General features: G+C 43.2%; 1 protein-coding gene across 1 annotated transcript in view; it reads right to left on the bottom strand.

The window, feature by feature from the left end:
• Positions 1-16,509, bottom strand: part of LOC106574031 (fatty-acid amide hydrolase 1) — a 31,232-nt gene extending 14,723 nt beyond the window's left edge. The window contains exons 1-7 of the mRNA XM_014149543.3: positions 15,503-16,509; positions 14,992-15,105; positions 13,535-13,675; positions 12,067-12,200; positions 11,552-11,758; positions 10,894-10,934; positions 10,470-10,594 (exon numbers count right to left, since the gene is read on the bottom strand). Coding sequence (XP_014005018.1) covers positions 10,470-10,594; positions 10,894-10,934; positions 11,552-11,758; positions 12,067-12,200; positions 13,535-13,675; positions 14,992-15,105; positions 15,503-15,709 — 969 coding nt within the window. The 5' untranslated portion in view covers positions 15,710-16,509. The remainder of the gene's footprint in view (positions 1-10,469; positions 10,595-10,893; positions 10,935-11,551; positions 11,759-12,066; positions 12,201-13,534; positions 13,676-14,991; positions 15,106-15,502) is intronic.
• Between the last annotated feature and the right edge of the window lie 6,833 nt (positions 16,510-23,342).

Here is a 23,342-nt window from a genome sequence, read left to right as displayed (position 1 = left end):
AAGAACACATTCTTATTTTCAATGACGGCCTAGGAACGGGGGTTAACTGCCTTGTTTTGGGGGGATTCGGGGATTCGTTTTTGCAACCTTCCGGTTACTAATCCAATCCAATGCACGAGGAGCCTGCATGGCAGGCTGACTACCTGTTACGCGAGGGCAGCAAGAAGCAAAGGTAAGTTGCTAGCTAGCATTAAACTTATCTTGTAAAAAACTATCAATCTTAATCACTAGTTACACATGGTTGATGATATTACTAGTTTATCTAACGTGTCCTGCGTTGCATATAATCGATGCGGTGCCTGTTAATTTATCATTGAATCATAGCCCATTTCGCCACAAGGGTGTTGATTTACATTACATTTACATTTAAGTCATTTAGCAGACGCTCTTATCCAGAGCGACTTACAAATTGGTGGATTCACCTTATGATATCCAGTGGAACAACCACTTTACAATAGTGCATCTAAATCTTTAGGGGGGGGGGGGGGGGGTTAGAAGGATTACTTTATCCTATCCTAGGTATTCCTTAAAGAGGTGGGGTTTCAGGTGTCTCCGGAAGGTGGTGATTGACTCCGCTGTCCTGGCGTCGTGAGGGAGCTTGTTCCACCATTGGGGTGCCAGAGCAGCGAACAGTTTTGACTGGGCTGAGCGGGAACTGTGCTTCCTCAGAGGTAGGGAGGCGAGCAGGCCAGAGGTGGATGAACGCAGTGTCCTTGTTTGGGTGTAGGGCCTGATCAGAGCCTGAAGGTACGGAGGTGCCGTTCCCTTCACAGCTCCGTAGGCAAGCACCATGGTCTTATAGCGGATGCGAGCTTCAACAGGAAGCCAGTGGAGAGAGCGGAGGAGCGGGGTGACGTGAGAGAACTTGGGAAGGTTGAACACCAGACGGGCTGCGGCGTTCTGGATGAGTTGTAGGGGTTTAATGGCACAGGCAGGGAGCCCAGCCAACAGCGAGTTGCAGTAATCCAGACGGGAGATGACAAGTGCCTGGATTAGGACCTGCGCCGCTTCCTGTGTGAGGCAGGGTCGTACTCGGCGAATGTTGTAGAGCATGAACCTACAGGATCGGGTCACCGCCTTGATGTTAGTAGAGAACGACAGGGTGTTGTCCAGGGTCACTCCAAGGTTCTTAGCACTCTGGGAGGAGGACACAATGGAGTTGTCAACCGTGATGGCGAGATCATGGAATGGGCAGTCCTTCCCCGGGAGGAAGAGCAGCTCCGTCTTGCCGAGGTTCAGCTTGAGGTGGTGATCCGTCATCCACACTGATATGTCTGCCAGACATGCAGAGATGCGATTCGCCACCTGGTTATCAGAAGGGGGAAAGGAGAAGATTAATTGTGTGTCGTCTGCATAGCAATGGTAGGAGAGACCATGTGAGGATATGACAGAGCCAAGTGACTTGGTGTATAGCGAGAATAGGAGAGGGCCTAGAACAGAGCCCTGGGGGACACCAGTGGTGAGAGCACGTGGTGCGGAGACAGATTCTCGCCACGCCACCTGGTAGGAGCGACCTGTCAGGTAGGACGCAATCCAAGCGTGGGCCGCGCCGGAGATGCCCAACTCGGAGAGGGTGGAGAGGAGGATCTGATGGTTCACCGTATCAAAGGCAGCAGATAGGTCTAGGAGGATGAGAGCAGAGGAGAGAGAGTTAGCTTTAGCAGTGCGGAGAGCCTCCGTGACACAGAGAAGAGCAGTCTCAGTTGAATGACCAGTCTTGAAACCTGACTGATTTGGATCAAGAAGGTCATTCTGAGAGAGATAGCAGGAGAGCTGGCCAAGGACGGCACGTTCAAGAGTTTGAGAGAAAAGAAAGAAGGGATACTGGTCTGTAGTTGTTGACATCGGAGGGATCGAGTTTAGGTTTTTTCAGAAGGGGTGCAACTCTCGCTCTCTTGAAGACGGGAGGGACGTAGCCAGCGGTCAAGGATGAGTTGATGAACGAGGTGAGGTAAGGGAGAAGGTCTCCGGAAATGGTCTGGAGAAGAGAGGAGGGGATAGGGTCAAGCGGACAGGTTGTTGGGCGGCCGGCCGTCACAAGACGCGAGATTTCATCTGGAGAGAGAGGGGAGAAAGAGGTCAAAGCACAGGGTAGGGCAGTGTGAGCAGGACCAGCGGTGTCGTTTGACTTAGCAAACGAGGCTCGGATGTCGTCGACCTTCTTTTCAAAATGGTTGACGAAGTCATCCGCAGAGAGGGAGGAGGGGGGATTCAGGAGGGAGGAGAAGGTGGCAAAGAGCTTCCTAGGGTTAGAGGCAGATGCTTGGAATTTAGAGTGGTAGAAAGTGGCTTTAGCAGCAGAGACAAAAGAGGAAAATGTAGAGAGGAGGGAGTGAAAGGATGCCAGGTCCGCAGGGAGGCGAGTTTTCCTCCATTTCCGCTCGGCTGCCCGGAGCCCTGTTCTGTGAGCTCGCAATGAGTCGTCGAGCCACGGAGCAGGAGGGGAGGACCGAGCCGGCCTGGAGGATAGGGGACATAGAGAATCATAGGATGCAGAAAGGGAGGAGAGGAGGGTTGAGGAGGCAGAATCAGGGGATAGGTTGGAGAAGGTTTGAGCAGAGGGAAGAGATGATAGGATGGAAGAGGAGAGAGTAGCGGGAGAGAGAGAGTGAAGGTTGGGACGGCGCAATAACATCCGAGTAGGGGCAGAGTGAGAAGTGTTGGATGAGAGCGAGAGGGAAAAGGATACAAGGTAGTGGTCGGAGACTTGGAGGGGAATTGCAATGAGATTAGTGGAAGAACAGCATCTAGTAAAGATGAGGTCAAGCTTATTGCCTGCCTTGTGAGTAGGGGGGGAAGGTGAGAGGGTGAGGTCAAAAGAGGAGAGGAGTGGAAAGAAGGAGGAAGAGAGGAATGAGTCAAAGGTAGACGTGGGGAGGTTAAAGTCACCCAGAACTGTGAGAGGTGAGCCATCCTCAGGAAAGGAACTTATCAAGACGTCAAGCTCATTGATGAACTCTCCAAGGGAACCTGGAGGGCGATAAATGACAAGCGCATTTGCGAAAAAAGCACTGTCGCTGCACCAATGTACCTAACCATAAACATCAATGCCTTTCTTTAAAATCAATAAACAAGTATATATTTTTAAACCTGCATATTTAGTTAATATTGCCTGATAACATGAAATTGTGTCACATCTCTAGCGTTCATTGCACGCAGAGTCAGGGTATATGCAACAGTTTGGGCCGCCTGGCTCGTTGCGAACTAACTTGCCAGAATTTTACATAATTATGTCATAACATTGACATAACATAACTCGTAAGCATTCATTCAGACAGCACTTTTGTGTGTTTTGCCAGCAGCTCTTCGCTGTGTTTCAAGCTGTTTATGATTTCAAACCGGGTGGGTATAATTTGTGGAAAGTTCCAACAGGAATCTATTCCAAAAACTTTGTAAATAACAAGGTTTCCAAAAAACAACGCATAGAAAGTTGTATAGCGGCAGAATAAGATACCGGGTAGTGAGTGGTCTATTTCATTGCGTTTTTCACTCATCACGTTTATTCCGAAAAATGTCTGTCCTCACTCTGGTTGCCTATAGACAAACATTAAGAATAAGCTACGTGGTGAGTAGATGCCTATTCGCCAGCTAGTTAGCTAGGTTTGTATGCATTACTACTTTGTATGCGTTGTTGGTTGGCAACCTTTTACTTTACGTTTTTTGGAACAGATTCCTGTTGGAACGTTCCACAAATTATACCCACCCCTTCAAGCCTGTCAACTCCCGAGATTAGGCTGGTGTAACCGATGTGAAATGGCTAGCTAGTTGGCCGGGTGCGCGCTAATAGCGTTTCAAACGTCACTCGCTCTGAGACTTAGAGTAGTTGTTTCCCCTCCTCTACATGGGTAACGCTGCTTCGAGGGTGGCTGTTGTCAATGTGTTCCTGGTTTGAGCCCAGGTAGGAGCGAGGAGAGGGACGGAAGCTATACTGTTACACTGGCAATACTAAAGTGCCTATAAAGAACAAACAATAGTCAAAGGTATATGAAATACAAATCGTATAGAGAAATATTCCTATAATTCCTATAATAACTACAACCTAAAACATCTTACCTGGGAATATTGAATTCCCATGTTAAAAGGAACCACCAGCTTTCATATGTTCCCATGTTCTGAGCAAGGAACTTAAACCTTAGCTTTTTTACATGGCACATATTGCACTTTTACTTTCTTCTCCAACACTTTGTTTTGCATTATTTAAACATGTTTCATTATTTATTTGAGGCTAAATAGATTTTATTGATGTATTATATTAAGTTAAAATAAGTGTTAATTCAGGATTGTTGTAATTATCATTATTATAACTAAATGAATAAAAATATCGGCCGATTAATCGGTATCGGCTTCCCCCCGGCACTCCAATAATCGGTATTGGCGGTGAAAAATCATAATCGGTCGACCTCTAGTTCAGATATGCAGCAATATTGATACATGGGCAAAGCCATGTATCAACGGGGGGGAATGATGGAAATAATTAGGAAACACTTCGTAACATACGGAATTGCAAATTATAAAAAAGAACAAAAAAATTGTACAAGATCTGTTATTTGTGCATAGAATAATCATCAAGGTCGAGGAAGAGCACCACTGGGAGAATATCCCCCAGGTAGAATACCCATTCCAACAATTAGAAATGGACTTCATTGATATATGTTATAACCTATTCACGAAGTGAGGGAAAGAAATTGTATTTAGCAATAGTAGATAAGAGTTCTTGGCAGACACGATTATGGTTGCTAAAATATTAGGTCCAGATATTATCCCTAGAGTTGGTTTACTAGGATCTATTTCTTTAAGCAATGGATAACATTTCAGCTAATCAGGTAGACCATATAGAAATGCCAGAGTTAGAGAGACCAGAACAGGTAGACATAGAAGTGGAAGATATACTAGCAGAACACATGAGTAGACTGTTTGTTAACCAAACCCGTATGTCCAAGATTTTGTGTCCAACAGGTGAATTACAGGAGAAGGTGATTCACTCAATGCAATCAGGAGACTGGGTTTGGGTCCAATCACTAAAGAAAATGGACTTGAAGCAGCCACGGTGGGAGGGACTATACCAAGTGCTTCTGGTGACAGCCTTCGCCGTAAAGATAGCTGAAAGAGCTACCTGGGTTCATATCACACATTGCAGGAGGGTAAGACACACGGACACTGTCGACCAATCACAGAGTTAGGAGAAGAACCGAATACCAATAAGGTTCGGGGATTACCTCTCTAACGAAGATTCCCTAACCCGCCCGATCTTCACTGTGTGCGTTCATAGAAGTGAAAGTATGGGTTGACCTCTAGCCAATGATATGTTCTCCGGGAAGGGGTGGGGCTTTACAGGGGTACTGGTCAGTCTGAGCTGTCTGATTGTGGGAGCCATATTCCTAATACACCATGAACCACTCGAGAAGCCAGAAGGTGGTAACTTGACCCGTAAGGTAGAAGATGATGATTTTGTATTATTAAAGTACAAAAGGTCACTTAATCTGGATAAAAAGGAAGTGAGAGTAGAGTTAGGAAAGGATGTGTCGGTTGAGTTCTATGTAGACCAAATAGGGTCCCTGACCTCATGGCAATCTAGGATTCTGACTTCATGGGGAAGATATCTGTGTAGATCCCCGTGTAACTCATGGAAGCAGGTCATAGCTCACACAGAGAGAGAGGGCTATGTCAATCCACACACCCAAAATAAAAATAGATGGAGTATAGTGAAGGCGAGGATTTTTGACTGTAATCCGGAGCAAGGGAAGTATTGTTTAAAAGTACGAATTACCATTAAAGGTGTAAAGCAAGAGGATTTTGGGTTATGGTATGTGGAATTTGACCAGACCTTGGGTGACACTATAGTACCATTCAGGGTAGCAGAGGTCAAAATAGGAGATGGTTCTACGACTAGCCAGGATACAAGCAATACCCCTGATAAAATGGACGTCCCACGTGGAGTCATTCATAGTCAAGGACCGGTGAGGATAGTTCAAACTAAAGATCTTAACGAAGTTATAGAGGTAGAAACAGGGTTTGCGGATACTAATTTATGGATGGAGTTGATCCAATATAGAGCAAGGTCTATGGCTAAGGAAGAATGTTATGCCTGTGGAACAGCCAAACCTCAATTGACGACTACACCGTTCCCACTTGAGGGAACTAATTCACCTAGAGGTGTAGCGTGTATGGTAAAGCTTTCCTGAAAGCAGGAAAGCCTGACAATGATAGGGATACAGATAATGTAGATCAGTACAGCTATGTGCCTATAAGATCTAGGCTTCCCCCCTTCGTAGTGGCAGGAGGAGACTATTACGGTTTGGCCCTGTACAATACCCATGGGAAAGACATGGGGGAGGTGGGCAAGATGTAACAGGACTGAAAATGTTACTACTGGCGAGACTATGAGGGATCTGACAGGACGGTTGAGATCCAAGGACTTCAGTAAGATTGGGAAGCCAAGAGCTGATGTCTGGTGGTTGTGTGGGGGAGTGAAACTGTGGCCGAATTTACCTATGAATTGGACAGGTATTTGTGCATTGGTACAGTTAGGCATGCCTTTCACCCTTACTCAACACAAAGACCAAGAGCAAGGTAGAAGAGAGAGGAGGAGTGCTCTGTCAGGGTCCTTCGACGATAGAGTATACAGTGATAGTATTGGGGTTCCACGAGGGGTGCCAGATGAATTTAAAGCAAGAAACCAAATATTAGCAGGGTTAGAATCAAGCATTTTCTGGTGGTCCACCTTAAATAAGAATGTGGATTGGATAAATTAGATCTATTATAATCAACAGCGCTTCATCAACTATACTAGAGATGTGATAAAAGGTTTAGCCGAACAGATGGAGGCCACTAGTTTGATGGCTTGGCAGAATAGAATAGCATTGGATATGTTACTGGTGGAGAAGGGTGGTATGTGTGTGATATTGGGGTCAATGTGCTGTACTTTCATCCCAAATAACAAAGCTCCAGATGGATCAGTGACCAAGGCCCTGGCTGGTTTAACCACATTGGCAAATGAGTTAGCAGAAAACTCTGGGGTGGAGACTTCCCTGACAGGGTCGTTCGATTGTATGCTTGGGAAATGGAAAAATGTTGGAATCACTGTGTTATGGGCTGTTTTAACGTGTATGAGTGTGTTATTGTTGAGTGGTTGTTTGATTCCTTGTGTGAGAGGTTTGATTAAAACCTGTTTAGGATAGGGGGCAGTATTTGCACGGCCGGATGAAAAAACGTACCCGATTTAAACTGGTTACTACTCTTGCCCAGAAACGAGAATATGCATATTATTATTAGATTTGGATAGAAAACACTCTGAAGTTTCTAAAACTGTTTGAATGGTGTCTGTGAGTATAACAGAACTCATATGGCAGGCAAAAACCTGAGAAAATTCCAAGCAGGAAGTGGACTGTCTGAGAATTGTAGTTCTTTTGATTCTCTATTGAAACTACAGTATCTGTGGGGTTACGTTGCACTTTCTAAGGCTTCCATTGGCTGTCTAAAGCCTTCAGAAAGCGGATTGAGCCTCCTCCTGTCTCTGGGCAGAGTATAGTAGCTCAGTTTCTCAGTGGTCAGCCTGGGGACAAAGAGATTGGATATGTGTGTTCACACGAGCACGCCGTTTTTTTTTTTTTTCCTCCTTGAATGAATACACTATTGTCCGGTTGGAATATTATCGCTATTTTACGAGAAACATAACGTAAAAATTGATTTTAAACAGCGTTTGACATGCTTCTAAGTACGGTAATGGAACATTTTTATTTTTTTGTCTCGAAATGCGCTCACACGTTACCCTTTGGATAGTGACCTGAACGCACGAACAAAACGGAGGTATTTGGACATAACTATGGATTATTTCGAACAAAAACAACATTTCTTGTGGAAGTAGCAGTCCTGGGAGTGCATTCTGACGAAGATCAGCAAAGGTAATACAATATTTTTAATACTAATTCTGAGTTTAGTTTGCCCCGAACTTGGCGTGTGTCAAAATAGCGAGCCGTGATGGCTGAGCTATGTACTCAGAATATTGAAAAATGTGCTTTCGCCGAAAAGCTATTTTAAAATCTGACAAAGCGATTGCATAAAGGGGTTCTGTATCTATAATTCTCAAAATAATTATGTATTTTGTCAATGTTTATGATGAGTAATTTTGTAAATTCACCGGAAGATTTTGGTGGGAATACATGTTCTGAACATCACACGCCAATGTAAAAAGCTGTTTTTTGATATAAATATGAACTTGATTGAACAAAACATGCATGTATTGTATAACAATGTCCTAGGTGTGTCATCTGATGAAGATCATCAAAGGTTAGTGCTGCATTTAGCTGTCTTCTGGGTTTTTGTGACATTATATGCTAGCTTGAAAAATGGGTGTCTGATTATTTCTGGCTGGGTACTCTGCTGACATAATCTAATGTTTTGCTTTCGCTGTAAAGCCTTTTTGAAATTGGACAGTGTGGTTAGATAAAGGAGAGTCTTGTCTTTAAAATGCTGTGAAATAGTCACATAATCACAGCCGTGTATATCCCCCCCCAAGCAGACCCATCGATGGCCCTGAAAGAACTTCATTCGACGCTATGTAAACTGGAAACCACATATCCTGAGGCTGCATTTATTGTAGCCGGGGATTTTAACATGGCTAATCTGAAAACAAGGCTCCCCAAATTCTATCAGCATATCAGTTGTGCTACCAGGGCAAGTAAAACCCTGGATCATTGTTATTCTAACTTCCGCGATGCATATAAGGCCCCCGCTGATCCTCAACACTGGGTCCCCACAAGGGTGCGTTCTCAGCCCTCTCCTGTACTCCCTATTCACCCACGACTGCGTGGCCATGCACGCATCCAACTCAATCATCAGGTTTGCAGACGACACTACAGCGGTAGGCTTGATTACCAACAACGACCAGACGGCCCTCGGAGTGTGGTGTCAGGAAAATAACCTCGCACTCAATGTCAACAAAACAAAAGAGATGATCGTGGACTTCAGGAAACAGCAGAGGGAGCAGCCCCCTATCTACATTGACGGGACAGTAGTGGAGAGGGTGGAGAGTTAAGTTCCTCGGCGTACACATCACGGACAAACTGAAATGGTCCACCCACACAGACAGTGTGGTGAAGAAGGTGCAGCAGCGCCTCTTCAACCTCAGAAGGCTGAAGAAATTCGGCTTGTCACCAAAAATACACAAACTTTTACAGATGCACAATCGAGAGCATCCTGTCGGGCTGTATCACTGCCTGGTACGACAGCTGCTCCGCCCATAACCGGAAGGCTCTCCAGAGGGTAGTGAGGTCTGCATAACGCATCACCGGGTGCAAACTACCTGCCCTCCAGGACACCTACACCACTCGATGTCACAGGAAGGCGAAAAAGATCATCAAGGACAGCAACCACCCGAGCCACTGCCTGTTCACCCCGCTAACATCCAGAAGGCGAGGTCAGTACAGGTGCATCAAAGCTGGAACCGAGAGACTGAAAAACAGCTTCTTTCTCAAGGCCATCAGACTGTTAAACAGCCATCACTAACATCGAGTGGCTGCTGCCAACATACTGACTCAACTCAAGCCACTTTAAGAATGGGAAAATTGATGTAATCAATTTATCACTTGCCACTTTATATTATTTATATTAGATAATGTTTACATAACCTACATTATTCATCTCATATGTATATACTGTACGCCATACCATCTACTGCATCTTGCCATCCTGATGTAATGTATCACTAGCCACCTTAAACAATGCTGCTTTATATGTTTTCATACCCTACAATACTCATCTCATATGTATATACTGTACTCTATACCATCTATTACATCTTGCCTATGCCGTTCGGCCATCACTCATTTATATATTTTTATGTACATATTCGTATTCATTCCTTTACACTTGTGTGTACAAGGTAGTTGTTGTGGAATTGGTAGATTACTTGTTAGATATTACTGCATGGTCGGAACTAGAAGCACAAGCATTTCGCTACACTTGCATTAACGCCTGCTAACCATGTGTATGTGACCAATACATTTGATATACCCAGCCCCCGCAGGAGGCCTTTTGGTTGGCCGTCATTGTAAATAATATTCTTTTCTTAACTGACTTGCCTAGTTAAATAAAAGGTGAAATAAATAAATAAACTTTTTTTTTTTTTTTTTATTCGGTCCATGGGAATTTAACGGCAAAAGGTAGTTATGTGCACTACATCACCACACACAGCCTTTTATCCACAAGTCAATTTGATGTAAACAAATCTCTGGTGGGGAAAATGCACGTATTGTTTTTATACAGATTTTACACGATTCACATGAAAATCTGTCGCCAAGTGGATGGAAACCTAGCTAATGATACGTATTATATGATAAAAGAAACTTCACCCTGGAGCCTATGTACAGATCATCTCCCACTTTCTTAACCGTAAACATTCGTGGGGAAAATGCAAAACTGACCCAAGACCAGCATCTGGGGGCAACTTCTCCCTATGATAGAGAACCCACCTGTTGGTTGAATGGGATGGGTGGTACCGTGGGGTCCAGGATGAACATGTGGTCACAGAGCAGAGCATGCATACAGAGAGCCAGGCTGTCTACGTCTCTTGCCATGGGCCCAAGGGACGACAGCACTGGAACAAGCACAACACAAACAACTTGTGTCATCGTGACAGTGGAAAGTCAGTCACTGAAAGCTAACAATACCATTAGTTACCATGTCGTTACTATACCAGAGTTACTGTATATAATGCATTAAGCACCCTTTGGAAATAATTACTATATTTTCCGCCGTATCAAAGCAGCGCTCACTTTTCTTTAAAAAATTATTTTTTGTCGACCTTACGAAGGACTGACAGAGGGGTCAAGTAAAATGTTATCAATTTATTTACTATGCATGAGCAGGGATAAAAGTTACATGTTAGAGCCGTACCTGACTTTTGGCCCCGGATACAGGAGCTAGCACCTCGCAAACTAAAAAAAAAAAAAAAAAAAAACGAACAGAGAAAGTCAGTCAACATCTAACCAAGCCCATCGGGTCAACATCTAACCAAGCCCATCGGGTCAACATCTAACCAAGCCCATCGGGTCAACATCTAACCAAGCCCATCGGGTCAACATCTAACCAAGCCCATCGGGTCAACATCTAACCAAGCCCATCGGGTCAACATCTAACCAAGCCCATCGGGTCAACATCTAACCAAGCCCATCGGGTCAATATCTAACCAAGCCCATCGGGTCAACATCTAACCAAGCCCATCGGGTCAATATCTAACCAAGCCCATCGGGTCAATATCTAACCAAGCCCATCGGGTCAATATCTAACCAAGCCCATCGGGTCAATATCTAACCAAGCCCATCGGGTCAATGTCTAACCAAGCCCATCGGGTCAATATCTAACCAAGCCTGGGAGTCTTGTGATGTACTCTTTCTCTGAACTGTGCTCAAGGTTATGAGCATTGTAAAAGATAACATGTTAGGCCAAGTCACAATGAGATACACCGATTCACTAACAGATACATTTGATAGAAACACTAAGGAACACTGACAGACATACTAAGAGTAACAGACCCAATAACACACCCACCCACCTCAGCCTGTTGGCCGTGGGCTTGAAGCCACAGATCCCACAGAAGGATGATGGGATGCGGATGCTGCCCCCGATGTCGGACCCTATGCCCAGAACCGAGCCCCCTCCTCCGATCAGCGCCCCTTCCCCGCCCGACGAGCCCCCTGACGTCTTCTGGGAGTTGTGGGGGTTCAGAGTCAGCCCATAGATAGGGTTACCACAGTCAAAGCTGGAAATGAGGACAATAAACTTATTTTTAGGACATATTTAAAGGACTGCTTGCTAACATGACACATGGTATGACCAACCAGCTTTACTCTGGGTGTGGACTAGCCTGGTCTTAGGGCTTCAACGAGGACCACATCCACACATTCCTCAAGTCAATGCTCTTGCACTAAATTACATGGCATACTGTGGTGCAACAGGCACGTCTCACCTACTACAGTATGTCAATGTAGTTCAAGTGTATGTGTTTGGTATCCAAATAATATTCTGAATCTCATTTGTTGCATTCACAAGTCTAAAATAACTATTTACCTTTGCAGGCCTTGGGGCACATTGGTCTTGACGAAGGGAATGGCGCCTTGTCTCTTCAGCACTTCAACTAGCACACTGTCCCCTGTGGCAGGCAGGTCCAATTTACAGATTACGCCACACGTAGAGTCATGACCCTAAACACAAAAACAGGAGGAAAAACTAAAACAAAAAAATCATTCATGTAAAAAAAAATACTATTTCAGTAGACGCAAACATCTCTGAACCATGTTACCAGTAGGGCTATTTTAATTTTTTTATTTTACCTTTATTTAACTAGGCAAGTCAGTTAAGAACAAATTCTTATTTTCAATGACGGCCTAAGAACAGTGGGTTAACTGCCTTGTTCAGATTTGTACCTTGTCAGCTCAGGGATTTGAATTTGCAACCTTTCGGTTACTAGTCCAACACTCTAACCACTAGGCTACGCTGTCACGAGAGATTCAACTATACTGAATAAAAATATTAAACGCAACATGAAACAATTTCAATGATTTTACTTTGATACAGTTCATAAGGAAATCAGTCAATTTAAATAAATTAGGCCGTAATCTATGGATTTCACATGACTGGGAAGGGGCGCAGCCATGGGTGGGCCTGGGAGGACATAGGCCCACCCAATGGGGAGCCAGGCACAGCTAATCAGAATTAGTTTTTCCCTACAAAAGGCTTTATTACGGACAGAAATACTACTCAGTTTCATCAGCTGTCCGGGTGGCTGGTCTCAGATGATCCCGCAGGTGAAGAAGCCGGATGTGGAGGTCCTGGGCTGGTGTGGTCTGCGGTTGTGAGGCCGGTTGGACATCCTGACAAATTCTCTAAAACGACGTTGGAGGCGGCTTATGGTAGAGAAATTAACATTAAATTCTCTGGAAACAACTCTGGTAGACATTCCAGCAGTCAGCATGCAAAATACACATTCCCTCAAAACATCTGTGGCATTGTGTTATGTGACAACTGCATATTTTAGAGTAGCCTTTTATTGTCCCCTGTGTAATGATCATGCTGTTAAATCAGCTTCTTGATAGGCCACACCTGTCAGGTGGATGGATTATCTTGGCATAAAATAAATGTTCACTAACAGGGATGTAAACAAATTTGTACATAAAATTTGAAATAAATTATCGTTTTGTGCATATGGAAAATGTATGCAATGTCTTATTTCAGCTCATGAAACATGGCACCAACACTTTAGATGTTGCATTTATATATTTTTTCCAGTATAGAAGCACAATCTCTGAACCCAGAACCATGTTACCGGTTGGGCTTATGTCATTAGAGAGTCAACTAGAAGCAAACAAACATATGTTACAGACAGGCCGACTGTGGAGCAGCTTCCTGGACACAGATTAAGCCTAGTTCTAAAAAGCATACTCTATCTCCATTTAAAAGTGTTTTAGTCCAGGACTAGGCCTAGGTACAGGGGAAAAGGGCAATGAAACACACTGAAATGACACCTAATCAACACTACCTTGTATCCAATATTTTCCTTGATACTGACAGGGACCCCATAAAGGAGACCATCCTTGTGAGAGTCAATATCCTCCAGCTGATCCCAACTTTCCAGCAGGACCTCAGTGCAACAGTTCAGCCTCCTATTCACCTCCAAGGTCTGTGGGGAAACAGCATGGGAGAAATCAATGGGACTGCTTTAGTAGATTGATAGGCCTAGTAGCATGGTCCCAGATCTGTTTGTGTTGTCAACTCCTATGGTCATGGTAACAAGAGCACAAACAGATCTGGGACCAGGCTAGATTGATTACCACACAATAAATGTTGCCTAATAGGTGATAGGCCTTCAATACAACAACATGCATTGTTTTATACAATACAGCTGCATTTGTTTTGTAAACACTGCAGAAATGATCCAGGCATGTCATCATAAACTGTGTACAAAACATTAGAAACACCTGCTCTTTCCATGACAGACTGACCAGGTGAAAGCTATGATCTCTTATTGATGTCCCTTGTTAAATCCACTTCAATCAGTGTAGATGAAGAGGAGGAGTGAGGTTAACGAAGGATTTTTAAGCATAGAGACAATTGAGACATGGATTGTGTATGTGTGCCATTCACAGGGTGAAGGGGCAAGACAAAAGATTCAAGTGCCTTTGAATGGGTATGGTAGTAGGTGCCAGGCAAACTGGTTTGTCTCAAGAACCGCAACGCTGCTGGGGCTTTCACGCTCAACAGTTTCCCATGTGTATCAAGTGTGACGACCCTCCCACTCTGTCTGCTGTATTCTCTCTCTTTGTTCTTGTTTCCTTATTAGGATGCCGGTGGGTGGAGTTGGAAGGGTCGTCAGCTAGATGGGAAACACCTGGGCTCGGGTGTGTCCCAGGATAAAGGCACCTCTTCCACATTCATTGGGGAGACCCTCTCCATGCAGACACCTTGTTTTTGGTTGTGGTATCTAATAAATATATATTTTTGATACTCCTTGTTTCCACGTTGTCTCCCTTTTGTTGCGAACTCTGAGCCGGTTCGTAACACAAGAAAGGTCCACCACCCAAAGGACATCCAGCCAACTTCCACACAACTGTGGGAAGCATTAGAGTCAACATGGGCCAGCATCCCTGTGGAACGCTTTTGACACCTTGTAGAGTCCATGCCCTGACAAAATGAGGCTGTTCCGAGGGAAAAAGGGGTGCAACTCGACATTAGGAAGGTGTTCCTAATGCTTTGTACACTCAATGTAAACAGACTTTCTCAAATACATTAAAGTCAGTTAATGGTTTGCAGAAAACATTGCAGGAGTAGGATATGACCCGTCAAAGATCACTGACTTAGGGAACAAAACTAGGTCACCAATGCCTGCAATGAAAACAAAACTATTTAAAAAATGAGGCATTCCACAACATGCACATTAGAAAAAGCCGGTATAAGCTATATGTGAATACTGGGGGTGTTGATTGGATTGTGCATTACCTTTTCCATGTATGAGTGGAACACAGCTTGTGGAGTTAGTGTTCCATCCTTCAGTTGTTTGGACAGCTCAGCCAGGGACAGTGAGAGGATGAGAGAGGTGTCTGTCTCAGGGTGCTAACATGGGATTCAAAGGAGTATGAACATTGGGTAGGCCTATACCACCAGATATCTATCTAGTTACCCTTTCTGAAAATCGAAATGTCATATTATCTCAGTCAGTGGGCTAGTCGTGTAGAGGGTCCTCTGAAAACCCCCTACTCTTTTCATTTGATGCATGCATGGCAAAGTGAAAACTGGTTTGAACTTGGAGTGAGTTTGACATGAAATAGATCAGTTGTGATATAGTACTAGAGTGGCTGACAGCACGTTCGCGTCACAGCTGTGTCTGACTAATCAGCCGTGTTGAATGTTCATTCACTGTTAGCTAGCTTTCGCTTAGCCTATTCATAGAGGCAGAATCCACCCTTGGGTTCTCGAGAGCAAATTTTCGCTAAACTAAATTCAAACTTACCGACTCGTTGAACTGACAGACAGCATGCTCTGCTCGTTGCAGCGACTTTTCTCTTCGCACTTTCGCCTTCTGAATTTTCATCCACGACTGTTGGTGTCCGAACCATTTCAGCAAAAGGACCAAGGCACTTGCACCGCATGCTGTGGCTGACAGAATCACTGTCCATTTCGGCTTTGCTCCAAAAACAAGTTGTTTATAGTTATCCATTCTGTCTATGACGCCTTTAAAGCTATCCACCTAGGACAACAGACTTTCTAAACTAATGTGATAATGCTGAATGGGGGGACGTTCCATGTATCATAAACGTATATAGTGTGTGATTGCGGCCCGCAATTCGGGGCGTTCCTTACATGTAGTTATTCATGCATCTACAGAAACGCCCCCTATCGAGCATCCCGTTGGTTCCGAGCACACCATCTTCACGCTTGTGTGATACTTGATATTCGGGATTTCCCCTGATTGTCTATGCGATTAAAATGTGTGTCAAAAGGGAAATAAAAGTATTATTTGAGTTTTTCAGGGGCGAAGGACATGGTCTACCAGAGTCCTAGCTAGCTAACAAGTTAGTAGTGTCCTTCGCTCCGGGCTGCCGATCACCTGCCCTCGTGGTTAACAGAACTGCAGGAAAGCAATGCCCGACAGGCGTGGGCGAAGTACACTGTCTACGGGTGTCCTAGGTATCGTTAGCTACCGAGGTAAAGTTGGTTGTCACAGAATCATCAAGCTAGATATGATGTATTCTATAAATGTCTAGCATACTTTTACAACCTTTGTTTTGAGTAGAAATTCCAGTTTTGACTTGATAGAAATACCTAAAATCTATAAAATGCCATTTAAAGCAGTATAAATTAATAACTAATTCACTGTTTGTCATAGAAACATCAAACGATGTATGATTTATTCTATAAATGTCTAGCATACTTTTACAACCTTTGTTTTGAGGAAAAATGCCAGTTTTGACGATAGAAATACATAAAATCTATAAAATGCCATTTTAAAGCGGTATAAATCAATAACTAATTCACTGTTTGTCACAGAAACATCAAACTAGGTATGATTTATTCTATAAATGTCTAGCATACCTTTACAACTTATTTTGAGGAAAAAATCCAGTTTTGATTTGATAGAGGGCATGTAGTACGTCTAGAGGGCGTGTGGTAAAAGTTCTAACGAGTCTGTTATACCCTATTAGAAGGGGCCTGGCAGAAAATTCTGCACCTTCAGTCATAATAAATTAGATTACAGGAAGAAACGAAGGGACGAAGGGGTCAGGCCTGACTAACAAAGAAGACCGGTGAATGGATCAAGAGGACCAAGATAACCAAGAGGATCAACATGGACATTCCACGGCGGAGATAAGGAAAACTACGAGTGAACCATAACATACATTTTTACTGTGTATATATATATATATAGCAGGGGATCAAGTATTTGATCCCCTGCTGATTTTGTACGTTTGCCCACTGACAAAGAAATGATCAGTCTATAATTTTAATGGTAGGTTTATTTGAACAGTGAGAGACAGAATAACAACAAAAAATTCCAGAAAAACACATGTCAAGAATGTTATAAGTTGATTTGCATTTTAATGAGAGAAATAAGTATTTGACCCCCTCTGCAAAACATGACTTAGTACTTGGTGGCAAAACCCTTGTTGGCAATCACAGAGGTCAGACGTTTCTTGTAGTTGGCCATCAGGTTTGCACACATCTCAGGAGGGATTTTGTCCCAATCCTCTTTGCAGATCTTCTCCAAGTCATTAAGGTTTCGATGCTGATGTTTGGCAACTCGAACCTTCAGCTCCCACCACAGATTTTCTATGGGATTAAGGTCTGGAGACTGGCTAGGCCACTCCAGGACCTTAATGTGCTTCTTCTTGAGCCACTCCTTTGTTGCCTTGACCGTGTGTTTTGGGTCATTGTCATGCTGGAATACCGATCCACGACCCATTTTCAATGCCCTGGCTGAGGGAAGGAGGTTCTCACCCAAGATTTGACGGTACATGGCCCCGTCCATCGTCCCTTTGATGCGGTGAAGTTGTCCTGTCCCCTTAGCAGAAAAACACCCCCATAGCATAATGTTTCCACCTCCATGTTTGACGGTGGGGGTGGTGTTCTTGGGGTCATAGGCAGCATTCCTCCTCCTCCAAACACGGCGAGTTGAGTTGATGCCAACGAGCTCCATTTTGGTCTCATCTGACCACAACACTTTCACCCAGTTGTCCTCTGAATCATTCAGATGTTCATTGGCAAACTTCAGACGGGCATGTATATGTGCTTTCTTGAGCAGGGGGACCTTGCGGGCGCTGCAGGATTTCAGTCCTTCACGGCGTAGTGTGTTACCAATTGTTTTCTTGGTGACTATGGTCCCAGCTGCCTTGAGATCATTGACAAGATCCTCCCGTGTAGTTCTGGGCTGATCCCTCACCGTTCTCATGATCATTGCAACTCCACGAGGTGAGATCTTGCATGGAGCCCCAGGCCGAGGGAGATTGACAGTTATTTTGTGTTTCTTCCATTTGCGAATAATCGCACCAACTGTTGTCACCTTCTCACCAAGCTTCTTGGCGATGGTCTTGTAGCCCATTCCAGCCTTGTGTAGGTCTACAATCTTGTCCCTGACATCCTTGGAGAGCTCTTTGGTCTTGGCCATGGTGGAGAGTTTGGAATCTGATTGATTGCTTCTGTAGACAGGTGTCTTTTATACAGGTAACAAGCTGAGATTAGGAGCACTCCCTTCAAGAGTGTGCTCCTAATCTCAGCTCGTTACCTGTATAAAAGACACCTGGGAGCCAGAAATATTTCAGATTGAGAGGGGGTCAAATACTTATTTCCCTCATTAAAATGCAAATCAATTTATAACATTTTTGACATGTGTTTTTCTGGATTTTCTTGTTGTTATTCTGTCTCTCACTGTTCAAATAAACCTACCATTAAAATTATGGACTGATCATTTCTTTGTCAGTGGGCAAATGTACAAAATCAGCAGGGGATCAAATACAGATATATATATATATATATATATATATATATATATATATATATATATATATATATATATATATTAGCATGGGTATTGAAAGATACCAGAGGGTGGATAACAAAAAAAAGCACTAATATAAGAGGTAGACGGTACATGTTTGGTTTTTGGGCTAAATGTATACATTATGATTTGTCTCTGAACTGTATGTTAACCCCTCTGCAATCTACTGGCACTAACCATTAAAACTAGGACTACAACCAGGCTCTACACTCAGTTGCCACTTTATTAGGTTCACCACCCTATTCACAAAAATAAATTGCTCCTACATACACCAAGTCCAGCGGTCTTGGCTTGCTAGGCACTAAAGCATGCAGAGAAGTATTCAGGTATTCTGTTACTGTTTGTTTGAACTTTAGAATGTGCAAAATGACAGCACAGTCTGTGATGGTCTACAAAACCATGTTTTAATAATTCCAACACTCAGCTTTTACTGACTGTAATAAACTCCAACTAGACTTAAGAACTTGAACAGTCTATCTCCTTTCCCAGTTTCATCAACAGTTTTGAATTCACGCTGTTCCATGGTGCAAAGGGGGGTTGTACCTAATAAAATGACCACTATCTATAGACTTTCAAGAATGTGTTCTGGGAATACCTGGGGTTATTAAACATTTGGCTGTAAGTGTTGAACAGTTGAATCCATTACCTCAGGGAAAAAGCCTTAAAAGGGAAATACTGATAATGGAAAATACATTTTGGGAGGTTTAATGTACGTTGATGTAGGTTTGATGTACCTACTGTAGTTATTGTAATTAATGTTACATATATTTCTAAATTCCACATGGTGATCTCATGGAACCTTGCTGTTTTTATGTCTTGGCCTCTAGGGGGAGGTGTTATTTTTTATTTTGGCCACTAGATGGCAGCAGTGTGTGTGCGATGTTTTAGACTGATCCAATGAACAATTGCATTTCTGTTCACATTTCTTATCAAGACTGCCCAAATATGCCTAATTGGTTAATTAATACATTTAAGTTCATAACTGTACACTCTCCTCAAACAATAGCATGGTATTATTTCACTGTAATAGCTACTGTAAATTGGACAGTGCAGTTAGATGAACAAATATTTAAGCTTTCTGCAAATATTGGATATGTCTATGTCCTGGGAAATGTTCTTGTTACTTACAACCTCATGCTATTCGCATTAGCCTACTTTAGCTCAATCGTCTCGTGGAGGACCCACCGATCCTGTAGAGGTTAAAATGTATTTTTCTTTTGGAAACCTTGATAAGTATGTAACTTCTCGAGCCTTGGTCGTGGCACTTCCCTGCAGTGCCTAGCTCTACTCCTATTCCCCAGGTGCTCTCATTTGTTGACTTCTGTAACTGTAAAAGCCTTGGTTTCATGCATGTTAACATTAGAAGCCTCCTCCCTAAGTTTGTTTTATTCACTGCTTTAGAACACTCTGCTAACCCGGATGTCCTAGCCCTGTCTGAATCCTGGATTACGAAGACCACCAAAAACCCTGAAATTTCCATCCCTAACTATAACATTTTCCGACAAGATAGAATTGCAAAAGGGGGCGGAGTTGCAATCTACTGCAGAAATAGCCTAGGAAAGCTAAGGCTAGCTTTTTCAAACAGAGATTTGCATCCTGTAGCACAAACTCAAAAAAGTTCTGGGACACTGTAAAGTCCATGGAGAATAAGAGCACCTCCTCCCAGCTGCCCACTGCACTGAGGCTAGGAAGCACTGAGGCTAGGAAACACTGTCACCACCGATAAATCCACTATAAGCATTTTTCTATGGCTGGCCATTCTTTCCACCTGGCTACCCCTAACCCAGTCAACTGCCCTGCACCCTCCACAGCAACTCGCCCAAGCCTCCCCCATTTCTCCTTCACCCAAATTCAGATAGCTGATGTTCTGAAAGAGCTGCAAAATCTGGACCCCTACAAATCAGCCAGGCTAGACAATCTGGACACTCTCTTCCTAAAATTATCTGCCTAAATTGTTGCCCCTATTAACCCCTATTACTAGCCTGTTCAACCTTTCGTATCGTCTGAGATTCCCAAAAATTGGAAAGCTGCCGCGATCATCCCCCTCTTCAAAGGGGGAGACACTCCATACCCAAAATGCTACAGACCTATATCTATCCTACCATGCCTTTCTAAGGTCTTCAAAAGCCAAGTTAACAAACAGATTACCGACCATTTCGAATCCCACCGTACCTTCTCCGCTATGCAATCTGGTTTCAGAGCTGGTCATGGGTGCACCTCAGCCACGCTCAAGGTCCTAAATGATATCATAACCGCCATCGACCTGGCTAAGGCTTTCGACTCTGTCAATCACCACATTCTTATCGGCAGACTCAACAGCCTTGGTTTCTCAAATGACTGCCTCGCCTGGTTCACCAACTACTTCTCTGATAGAGTTCAGTGTGTCAAATCGGAGGGCCTGTTGTCCGGACCTCTGGCAGTCTCTATGGGGGTGCCACAGGGTTCAATTCTCGGGCCAACTCTCTTCTCTGTATACATCAATGATGTCGCTAGACTGTAAACTCTCCTTCCAGACTCACATTAAACATCTCCAATCCAAAATTAAATCTAGAATCGGGCTTCCTATTTCGCAACAAAGAATCCTTCACTCATGCTGCCAAACATACCCTCGTAAAACTGACCATCCTACCAATCCTCGACTTCGGCAATGTCATTTACAAAATAGCCTCCAACACTCTACTCAACAAATTGGATGCAGTCTATCACAGTGGCATCCGTTTTGTCACCAAAGCCCCATATACTACCCACCACTGCGACCTGTACGCTCTTGTTGGCCGGCCCTCGCTTCATACTCGTCGCCAAACCCACTGGCTCCAGTTCATCTACAAGTCTTTGCTAGGTAAAGCCCTGCCTTATCTCAGCTCACTGGTCACCATAGCAGCACCGACCCGTAGCACGCACTCCAGCAGGTATATCTCACTGGTCACCCCCCAAAGCCAATTGACATTTTCTTTTTTTTAACGACCAAAAAACGCCTTGCTCTGGAGAACCCTTTGCTACAGGGTGTGGAAAGGGATCAAAGCACAGACAGTGAGAGAACAATGTAGTATGCAACTGTGAGGGACAGATTGTGTCTTTGAAGCACAACCTTTTAGAACTATGTGTTCCAGAAAATGTCTTTAAATGTGACAACAATGCAGAACAAATGTGGTCCTCTTTTTTTCCAGTCTTCAATGCGAAGCAAGACTTCTCAATGTGTGCTTTGCGTCATCCACAGAAAAATAATGACCATCTGGGTTTATTTTTGTGGAATTTTTATTCAAAGACTGACATTATTGTAATGTTTGATATTACATCATTGATGTGCGATACCTTTTTATCAACACATACGTTTTTTGCAAATGTATGCCTCTATTACTATATGATTTATATTGCCTGAATACTCAATGATGATTAACACCTCAATTATGTGTGCTTCTGTCAGGGTTGTGGTCAAATGCATGTCATTTAAAGTCAATTTAGCAATTGAACAAAAATCCAATTTAATTTGAAAATGTTCCTCATTACAAAAGCGTGTAACAGAATTTGGGTATTCCAGAACTGTAATTTACATGTAAATAAACATAATCCTGTTTTATGTTTTTTAATACTGCAGATAGAATGCTCTGTGTGCCAGAGATGGCACCATTCAGTTTGTCTTGGGATGACAAAGAAGAACTTCAACAAAGCCAAAATAGAAAATGATTGAAAGGGGCCTCTTTGCTGTTAAAGTAGAGACGTATAAATAAATGACTGGTGTGCCTTGTAACTACTTTAAAATGTGGAACTAAAAATGCAAACATTGATTTGCCATACAATTTAAGATTGTAAACATTGTACACATTTGTAAACATTGTCTAACTTCATATATAACAAGTTGAACTTGAAATTAACATTTCTTTAAAGTTTTGCAAATAAATGCATATTTTCACTTTTTTCTGCGACAATCACTGAATTAGTTAATAATTTTTTCATCTTTAAATGCAATATTTGAGATTATGTATTTCTATCAAATCAAAACTGGAAAAAGTATGCTAGACATGTATAGAATGAATCATACATCGTTTGATGTTTCTGTGACAAACAGTGAATTAAATGGCATTTTATAGATTTGATGTATTTCTATCAAGTCAAAACTGGAATTTCTACTCAAAACAAAGGTTCTAAAAGTATGGTTGACATTTATAGAATAAATCATAACTAGCTTGATGATTCTGTGACAAACGGTGAATTAGTTATTGATTTTTACATTTTTTAATGGCTTTTGGCGAATGTCTGTTGAATGTGTCAATATAAAACCAACTTCACCTCGATTCGTTAGCTAGCTACCGATCTCGTCTGCTGTGTACTGGGGTCCTAACTAGCTAGCAAAGTGTCCTTCGCTCCCGCTTGCTTGCTGTACACCTGTCCTCACCGTCGTTAATAACATAACTGGGGGCGAAGGAAGTGTCTATCTACCGTTGTCCTAACTGACTAGCTGCTGTTGTCGCCCTCCGCCTCTTATTCTGTGGGGTTTACTGTAATGTACTTGAGCGCTCCCGCCTGTGAACCGGAGTCCTATTTTAGAAATTGACCTATAGAAGTATGAAGAGGGGTTCCTGCATGTGCATGAACGCCCCGAATTGCGGGAGACCTTCCGGGCGGGCTCGAGACAAAATAAGGAAGTAGCTACTTGCAGAGGAAGCCGAAGGGAAGCCTAGTTTTGCCTGTGTACGGTAGAGGGCGCAGTTGGGGGGTCCAGTTCATAGATCCTATTAAGTTAGTATTCTAATTCCTAATTCTATGATCCAGTTTGCCTTCGGATGGTTGCCTGGCTACC

Source organism: Salmo salar, chromosome 16 (genome assembly GCF_965601325.2).
Source record: "Salmo salar chromosome 16, fSalSal1, whole genome shotgun sequence".
Classification (NCBI taxonomy): Eukaryota; Metazoa; Chordata; class Actinopteri; order Salmoniformes; family Salmonidae; genus Salmo; species Salmo salar.
Note: the sequence above shows the minus strand (reverse complement) of the source record. Positions and strands in the feature narration are given on the sequence as shown.